Source organism: Sinocyclocheilus grahami, unplaced genomic scaffold (assembly GCF_001515645.1).
Source record: "Sinocyclocheilus grahami isolate Dianchi unplaced genomic scaffold, SAMN03320097.WGS_v1.1 scaffold122.1, whole genome shotgun sequence".
In the NCBI taxonomy this organism is placed as follows: Eukaryota; Metazoa; Chordata; class Actinopteri; order Cypriniformes; family Cyprinidae; genus Sinocyclocheilus; species Sinocyclocheilus grahami.
Genome location: NW_015505301.1, coordinates 360,087 through 369,910, shown reverse-complemented (window position 1 = coordinate 369,910; position 9,824 = coordinate 360,087). Strand labels below are relative to the sequence as shown.

Genomic DNA, 9,824 nt, shown 5'->3' with positions numbered 1-9,824 from the left:
TTTGCATGCATGAATTTTAACCCGTCATTTGTGCACCAGCTTCCTTTTATGAATAAACAGAATTTCTGATGAACCATATTACACCAGGTGTGAATTGAAATGCCAGTTTTTAAATAGGAGAATTTAACATTACATTTTCTTATGAGGAGAATGTTATATTTATACTACAAATGAGGAAATTAATACAGGTGCACAACATTGTATGTGGCTGACTGTAATGTATTTGCTTTATTTAAAAAGCCAGAGCCCTTAAAGTTCTGTATCTCTAAAGCAAGTCCAACAAATGTGAAACATTTTAATGTATGTCTGTTAATATTTCTGTGTTGATCTTTATGTTCCCATTTGTATCCAGCTCTGTTGGTGTTTTATGTATATGTGTACATCAGAGAGAGCACTGTGTGTGTGTGTGTGTGTGTGTGTGTGTGCTCGCAGATGTACGTGTACATGCATGTGGAGATATATGCATGTATAAGAGAGCGCAAGACAAATTGAGAAAGATGGAAAAGCTAAAAAGACAGAGTGTGTGTATATGAAACAATCAGACAGAGCGTGTGTGTGAGTGTGTGTGTTTCAATTGGCCAGCAGTTGTGGAAACCAAAGCTAATTTAACATTACTATCGCCTTGCTTCAGTCCATTTATTCAGGTATGTATCATTATCATCAGTAACTGGAAAAGATTGTAGGTTTTATGCTAAAAAATTGCTGAACAGACAACGATTCAAGGTTGCAAAAAATAAATAATGTATTTAGAGCAGCATACATAATTATTTATCATCCAGTCTTGAGACATCTGAGAATATTTCTTGAAGTCTTGAGTGTTGCTTCAGCACCATGGACAGCGCTGTTATATTCGCTATTGCATCGTAGTCAAACAAAGACAAATGCGCATGCGCAATTCATTAATACGATTTTTTTCATTCATTAGAAAAATAATCAAGGTTAATAATAATAATAAAAAGATTGAGTAAATATGTGTACAATACAATATTTTATTAGGCGGGACATTATATAGGGACTTTTCTTTTTCCACAACTTACATCTGTGAGCATTGTCACTGAACACTAAATCAATCAAAGCTACTTATTATCCGGAATGTAGAACACACCATAATGTAAATATGTATTTTATAAATTAGATAGATATCTAGCAAAAAGTTTTTAAGACGTCTCCATTGGCTGATATATGATTTTTTTCTCTCATTATAATCACTGTATAGCAGGTGGCCTACATTTGGCATATTTTCAGTATGTTCTGCATCCAAACGACACATCATTGACAGCACAAAACAGGAATCTTCCATTCGTGCAAAAATGCTTTGGGGCCATAAAGCACTTCCGCAGCTCCACACCACACACCTCACTGGACGGAAGCCGAATCATTAAGGCTATACAAACACAAAATAAAGCACTGATAAATACACCTAGTTCGGGATTTGAAGTTCGTCTTCGTCTTAAATATCTTCTCGTTTATATAGTGGTCCAGGTAATTGTCAGTTGCGAATTGTTTCCCATCGATAAAATCCAAACAATCGCGACTGAAAATCGCTGCGGCCAAAAAAAGTCGGGAACTCCCTGTGGACGCGTCCATATGCAATTTTGCTAGATTTCAGTTTTGTTCAAAGAACTGATACTCGTTCTTCCTCGGTCACTTGGAAAATATTACTTGTAGTAACAAGTCTGCGAGTCAGTTATAGAGGAAAGACTAAAAATCCAGAGAACGTGGAGTATTTCCATCCGCCCATTAGATTCCCTCGTTCCAACTTGAGATAGACTCGATCCTCGCGCTCCACCATCAGTAGAACTCCGTTACTCGCCGCCTCCCGCGTGACATCCTGATCTCCAGCAAAAGCAGATATGACCGGGTACTCGTTCTGCATCAGGTTAACCTGAATAACAGGACACAGCGCACTTTAGTCCTTTGAAAGCAGAGAACAGGCTTTCCACGATGGTTCGTGAATAACGCACAGTATGAGAGGTGACTGCAATTGTATTTTGTGCAAAAACATATGCTGCTCTGCTCACCTGTATGGTTTGCCTGTTGTAGACCTTGACCACATGAAAGCTGAAACTGTATATTCCTCTCCGTGGTGCGGTAAACACACTCGCTTTTAGGTCGAAATAATTGCCAATGTTTACTAAGACCTGAAACAAAAGCAACATGACGCGTTACAAATCCGCTAGCAAATGAAAATGTGTGAATCTACATATCACATTTACTTTTAGCGCTGCAATTTTTCACTGACATATGCGGATCTTCGAGCGCAGTGTGGCAAGCTGTTTTAACATTTATTCCGTACAAACCAGTCAATATTTTTGTTTTTAGATATTTCTTTATTATTATTTTATTAGTTGAAGATAATCCAATGGTGGAATCTTTTTTGTAGCCTAACTGTTCATTAGATACTAGCACTTACTCTAGTAGTGAGAAATTGTTAAATTGTTTTTTTTTTCTGGTTATTCAGTTATGAATTATGTGTTGCAGATATCAATTCATATTCATGTATTCCAGTTATTGCTAGCAGATATTTCAGTTTTGCAAGTTCTATTCATCTGGGCACTATTCTTCTTTTGTTATTTGTAACAGTTTGAATAGTCAGATACTAGTATCAGTTCAGTACAGTTGTACAAGTACTTATTTGATACTTGTTTGATACTATTATTTATTTGGTAATAGCACCTATTTTTTTTTAAAAAAGTATCCTACTGGTTACAAAAACATGTTTCGCAATAGTTTACATGTTAAAACGGCTTTCCATACGCGCATTCCAAACCTGTCAACACGTCGGGTCAGTTTTAATTACTACAGGTCGAATTTACTGACAGCGGGTCGGTAATCTATACACGTGGTTAAATTTAACATTTTTGACAGTATGGGCGATAAAAATGATTTAGCAACTAAGCAATTCGTTGAAAGGTATATATTGGAGACTATTAGGCACTTCATCCATTGTATCTGACCAACACTGCATGCGTTTAATGAAATAATATTAATTACCCTGAACAATGCAACTAAACTGTTTAAAAACGTACATCGTCCAATAGAATAGAAGCATTTGTAATTTCGTGAAGTTTCTGGATGAAATTCCTGAGCACAGCCCTACATATGCAGTTCCTGTGATTACAAAGTCACCAACGGGACACCTGACCTGGTCAAAATAGATGGTCATGGATGTGTTGCTCATCTCCGAAGGTTCGTGGTTTGTCCCTCTGACGGCCGAAAAAGCCACTTTGGCGCTGCCAGAGCGCACAGATATCCCAAGCGAAGAGGTGACTCCTCCGTCAGAAGAGGGGCTGGAGTCGCACACCACCAGACACTTTCCCTCCAGAACGATGGGCTCCGTGTCATTCTGGCCCAGACAGAGCCCTATGCCACATCCCAGGAGAAAGGCGAGAGCCAGCATGGCAAAGGGTCCGGGACAGGCTGCTGGCACCATGATCGGAACACGAATCCTGTTCAAACTGATCTTAACCATCAGCCCCTTGGAGGTTTGATGTGGCTCTATCACCTGGTCCAAACTAACCTCTCTCTCTCTCTCTTACTCTCTCTCTTACTCTCTCTCTTACTCTCTCTCTCTCTCTCTCTCTCTGTAACTCACCGTCACACACTCCTTTTATTCTCGTCTTTGCGCATCAGTTGAAGCTGCTCAGAGTATTTGCACAATGGTTCCTGAATGATAAAAAACGAGAAATCGGAACAAAATATATATTTAATAATAATAACAATAGTGCAGGAATTATAATTTCTCTTGATAATATCTCAATATGATGGTTGACGATATTAAATTGGCAACGAGACGCAACGCCTAATCTCAACTAAAATACAAGTTCAACTGCGTTTAACCCACAACACGTTAACGAAAGTAAAGTTTTACAGTTACGCGCGATCTTTTCTATAGTTAATATCACTTCTATAACAATTGCATACCTTTCCGATGAAAAAAAATAAACCCATAAATACCATCAGCACCATGAAATCTAGTATTTCTTTCTATGTTTTCTTTCGCCTCATTTCTACTTCATGTTGTCCATTATGTTACCTGTTAAATCCATAGTTGGTGCAACCTGTGTTCCTGCTCCTTTAGCTGTCTTGAGAAGGAGTGAAGCGCGCACCCAATAAGAGTGGAGAAAACCATTTGCTCCTGCATCCTTTTCAGAGGGCGATTCACGCCCATCCCTTCTTTTCAAGTACAGTAATAATTCTGGAGCGGACGTTTCTGGACAATAAAATCAGGCACGGCCAGAATCTTGGATTTAAGAGTTTGTCTGCCCAATTAGAAGCCAATTTATCAACCAATTGTTGACATCTGTATTCTTTTACATCGCAATAGCAAACATATAGTTTTGCATATAAGATACAGTAAGTAGAACAGCTATGCATTTGAAGCTGATAATAATAGAGCTTAATACCAGAAAATTAGACATGCACTTTAGTAATATCGGTATCAAGATGGAATGCCTTCAAAGTCAGACAACAGTCTTGTGCGCCACCCTGTGGAGAAGAAGTGCTATGATCCTCTGTCTGACAGATGGAATCATCTCAAACCGTACTGTTTATAAAGTTTATATTTTTAAATAAACACTATGAAACATGGTTGGTCTATTACTATGGCTTGATGAACAATGGATGGCTCTAAAATATCTATGTTGTTTTAAGGTTCCAAAGAACCTTTCAGTGAACACTTTACAGTAAGGTCCTTCAGTTAACATTGAACATCAATGACAGTATTTATTAATCTTTGTTAATGTTAGTTAATAAGATTAACAAGTGATTTAGAAGAATTTTACTTTGTTGTAGTTAAATGTTGTTCATGGAACCTTATTGAAAAGTGTTGCTTAAGGATTTAACATTTTTTTCTTAGTGTGAAGAACATTAAAAAACAACAACAACTAAAGAACCATTTTCTGCTATAACCGTTTGTGAAATGGATGTTAAAAGTGTTTCATGAAGCCATATATGCCAATAAAGAACCTTTATTTTTAAGAGTGTATACAGTAGAGCAACTTCTTGTATTAACCGACATATGTTTTTAATTAAATCTTAAAAAATACTTGCAGATAATACTTATTTCCAAAAATAATAAATAAAAAAAATAGTTGAGTTTAATTCTTACCTTAATTGTCTAAGTAAAATCAAAGTGGTACCAGAGTTACAACCTGTGCAATACATTAGTCGCATTCTTCAATAACTTTGAACTTCATTACTGATGAGGAAAATTAAAAATAAACTCTTAAAAACAAATAAAAATGAAAGAAATTACACTGACGTTAAATTGATTTTAACAAAGGTGTTATCTGAGAATCATCACAATATAACCTCATTAGGAAAAATAAAACATGTAATAAGTAATCAGTTTTGTACTTTCTACCTATTAAAAAGCTTTTCAGAGAAGCTCTGGAGCTGCTGTAAAGTGTATAAAGTGTGATTCTGGGTTTGACAGGTCTACTCAGTATGTGTTATGTCCACTGAACCCATTCTTAACCTCCCTAATTCATAGTTTCCCTTACTCTTCAAAGTTGCTAATTGGAAATATCATGCAAGACAATCGCGGCTGGCGCGAAGAGTGCAATGGGTATACTGCTTTCATGTATAATGGAATGACTCAGTGTCTTTTCTAAATTTGAAGTATAATAGGCACTTCACAATATGGTATTCTTGTATTTTAGGATACTTGAGAGACTGCAAATAACAGCAAATACTATCCTGACCGTATTTTATTAACACATTTGCCAATATAAATAGCCAGAATAATGGTTTTAAAATCGATTCCAAGTAAACTTCACCTGCAACAGTTAGGTTAAGTTAGATGAAAGATCATGCATATTCCAGTCATAGTCAACATCATCCATCCTCACAGGCTCTCCATTTTTGACAAGAATCGCACTGTGGGTGCAGAGTGACAGGCTCTGTGGAGGTTGACGTTGAGTATCCGAGAGCAGTGGCTGACCTAGGGCCTGCAGAAGGGCGAGTAAAAGAAAGAAAACATCAAATGTCAAGCTGAGTGGTCATCAGGACCTGTGTATCACAGGGCCCAGAGCCATTTAAGCCCACAGAGAAGAGCTCTCCCCAACCAAGAGAAACCGTACATTATTGTGAATGTTATGACTATTTCATCTGACAGGCAGCAGACCATCATCACTCTTGAGATCGTCCTAGACCACCAAAAATAAATAAAAAATAAAAAAATACTTCCCTTTGTTATTTTTTACTTTATTAAAATCTCATCCAATGTATTTCACAAGGAATACCAATCAAAAATGAAAATTTGCAGAAAATTTACTCACCCTAAGGCAATCCAAGATTTGGATGAAATCCGGGTAAATTAGTCCTTCATCCATAATGTTGCTGTCTCCAGGGAGAAAGTTGTTTCTCGTCTGAATCAGGAGAGAAATATGCACAGATCAAGCATTGTTTACAAGCGAAAAAAGATTTTGATGTGAGAGGACAATAGGGGGTGGATTTTTCACTGGAAGAAGTGATATTATGGATTATGGACTCATATTTTGGACAGAAGCATCGGTTTAAGTCAACACCTTAATGATGGATTTATTACTTACAAATATGCAGCTTTTTAAATGTTTTTTAAAGACATTATGGACTGGAGTCATGTGGATTACTTGTGGATTATTATGTTTTTAACAACTGTTTGAACTCTTATTATGACGGCACCCATTCACTGCAGAGGAGCCACTGGTGAGCAAGTAATGTAAGGCTAAATTATTCCAAATCTGATTTAATGGGGGGAAAAGACAACAAGTGAACCTGCATAAATTAGAAAAAAAAACTAACATATATACGTTGCAAGGAATAAAAAGAAAAACATATTCAGCATTTTGTTACTCTTGAATTGTTCACGTAGCATTAGCACCCCCATGCGGCTCTCAGGGTGTTCATAGATCCTAGTTCGAAAACTTCTCGATTAGGTTGTTCCAAAATGATTGTTCTTAATCAAATTATTTATTTTCTGAGGTCTGTCAGTTTCATAAATAATGAGTGTGGGCCTCTTTATATGTAATATAACTGTGAATTATGGCAGTCATCTTCATTTCAGTGGTAACAACCTCACTAACATTTGGATTGAGCCTTTTTGAAGATTTTGGATGATCCTAACAACTGTGAAGAGATGATATCAACCCCCGCAAGGACTTCAGATGATCCCAGCTCTGAATCAACATGCAAAACTGCAAAATTATCCTTATATTGTAATCATTACGATCACAATATGTAAATCATTGGCTTAACATGTTTGTACTTAACTGAATGATATTAACTAACCAGATCCAGTCTGTACCTCACTTGACTTGACAGAGCTTTATTATAAAACTGTACATTTCTGCAATATGGACATTATCATTTCTGACAGCAGATTTCTCTTTATAGTAAAAGAAACATGCATTTTATGTAAATCTGCTTTGAAGCTATGTATTATTATTTTTTGCTTCAACACCTATTTGTCGAACATTCCCTTAAATAATTATTTAGGATAATTCACTGCATCTTAATGCAAAACCATAGTTTGATTATCACTCATTCGTTAGCAATATATGTATAAAAAAAAGAAAGAGATTGAAATGCTTGACATGTCCCTTTAACCACAGCAATATTGCTGCTCAAATTACATTGACACAAATTAAGGAATCTTTTTTGAACAACTGCCTACACACACGTTGCAAAGAAACAAAGTAAACACCTTATTTAATTGTCATTAGGGGAAAAAAAATCCATTGAAACGAATGTAGCCTAAACAAAAATAATCTGGGCATATTCTGTGAGACGCAACATGAAAACGCATTAAGACTTCCTTTAAACGGCATCTGATACATTGAACATTGACAGGGGAAACAACAGTCCAATAATGATATATTCACAAACAATGTAGAAAGCTTTGAAATCTGTTCCGTTGAAAATTCCCTGTGACGAATCTGTGGAGGTCCAACATGTCCCCAGTTAACACTATCCCCAGTTGATCCATAACAACAGAAAAGCGAGACTCAGCAGACAACAAATTAAGAGGCACTTAAACACTCTTCAGAAGAGATACAAATTATGTCTTCGCAATCCGTGAAGACCCAGAGGCAAGATGCCGGGCAACCCTCAATTATTAAATCAAAATCCATGTCCAGGTTGTTGTTACTTTTATGTTATTTAACATCATTCTGGCTTTAATGCGTCTGTACTGCAGAGCTCTGCTAGATCAGTTCAGTGTGTTTGTGTTTAATTTTCTCAGAAAACAAAGAAAAGCAGCTCTACAACATCCATCAGTCTACAGAATGACATCCAAACGCAAAGAAAAGACTTGTGAAAACTCCTTAGAAAGGCAAGTTTTGCGAGTGTGGCAACTTTACAGTGCTTTACAATGACTTTCTTACTAGAACAATTAATTAAATAATTGATTTCTGGTTAGTTTAAAGTAGCGATTTAAGTAGTTTTTCTATATTATTACCAGTGTTGGGGAAAGTTACTTTTAAAAGTAATGCATTACAATATTGCGTTACTCCCCAAAAAAATAAACAATTACATTACTTAGTTACTTTTTATGGAAAGTAATGTGTTACGTTACTTTTTAAATCTGGACAGGGCTTGCTGGTTTGTTTTCAAAATAAAAAAGTTATATTTTTGGCAAATATAAAAGCCTTTTCACACCAAAAGTGAAATGAATAAGCCTCAGGCTGAAGGGAAAGTAAATTTACGTCCGTACAGTAGAATACAGAAGAAGAAATTTCAACACACTTCAGCAATAAAAAAAGACACACAAATGTTTGTCTAGAGTAATTTTTGCTTATTAGTACGGTTGAACTGGATCATCGAAGGTCAGAAGCAAAGACATTGGTAAATAGAATGGGATTAAATACATAAAGGATATTTGTGTTGTTTAACATTTAATTATTGCAGGTTTGCGTCATATTCTGAGTTGCATTATTTTTATTCATTTTGAGGAATATTGAATCTGTGTTTTTCGTGAGTGAGATGAATTAATGCATATTCATATTTATTTTAGAACTACAGTAACATCTGATTTCTCTCAACATGGGTACAGGAGAGCTTTCAATCAATAAACTGGAAAAAAAAGTAACTTGCGTTACTTATTTGAAAAAGTAATTCAGATATTCACTTGTAAATTAAAAATTAATGCGTTACTTTACTGGTTACTAAAAAAGTAATCTGATTAGTAACTCACGTTACTTGTAATGCGTTACCCCCAACACTGATCATTACTATAGTATATATACTATATATACAGGTGCATCTCAATAAATTAGAATGTCGTGGAAATTTTCGTCCAGTGTGAAGTTTCCACAGTCAGTGATGATTTGGGCTGCTCAATTTATATAAAACAATTTGTTGCTGTGTTTTCTGAAGTCCACAGTCAACGCAGCCATCTACCAGGAAATTTTAGAGCACTTCATGCTTCCTTCTGCTGACAAGCTTTATGGAGATGCTGATTTCATTTTCCAACAGGACTTGGCACCTGCCCACACTGCCAAAAGGACCAAAAGCTGGTTCAATTACCATGGTGTTACTCTGCTTGATTGGCCTGCAAACTCACCTGACCTGAACCCAATAGAGAATCTATGGGGTATTGTCAAGAGGAAGATGAGAGACACCAGACCCAACAATGCAGATGACCTGAAGGCCGCTATCAAAGCAACCTGGGCTTCCATTACACCTGAGTAGTGCCACAGGCTGATTGTCTCCATGCCACGCTGCACTGATGCAGTAATTCATGCAAAAGGAGGCCCAACCAAGTATTGAGTACATGTACAGTAAATGAACATACTTTCCAGAAGGCCAACAATTCATACTGGCCTGGATACTGGAGAAATGCA

The 9,824-nt window shown here is 36.4% G+C and overlaps 1 protein-coding gene across 2 annotated transcripts; it reads right to left on the bottom strand.

The window, feature by feature from the left end:
* Positions 1–1,194: 1,194 nt before the first annotated feature.
* Positions 1,195–4,192, bottom strand: LOC107589986 (cerebellin-2-like). 2 transcript variants are annotated; one of them, XM_016278579.1, is made up of 5 exons: positions 4,037–4,192; positions 3,596–3,666; positions 3,146–3,458; positions 2,022–2,141; positions 1,195–1,885 (listed from the first exon to the last, which is right to left on the bottom strand). In XM_016278579.1, exons 3-5 carry the CDS (start codon positions 3,431–3,433, stop codon positions 1,688–1,690), a joined length of 606 nt encoding a protein of 201 aa, XP_016134065.1. In that variant the 5' UTR covers positions 3,434–3,458; positions 3,596–3,666; positions 4,037–4,192; the 3' UTR covers positions 1,195–1,687. The 2 variants fall into 2 exon arrangements, with proteins under 2 accessions (XP_016134065.1, XP_016134064.1); XM_016278578.1 differs by having other exon boundaries at positions 3,146–3,666.
* Positions 4,193–9,824: the final 5,632 nt, after the last annotated feature.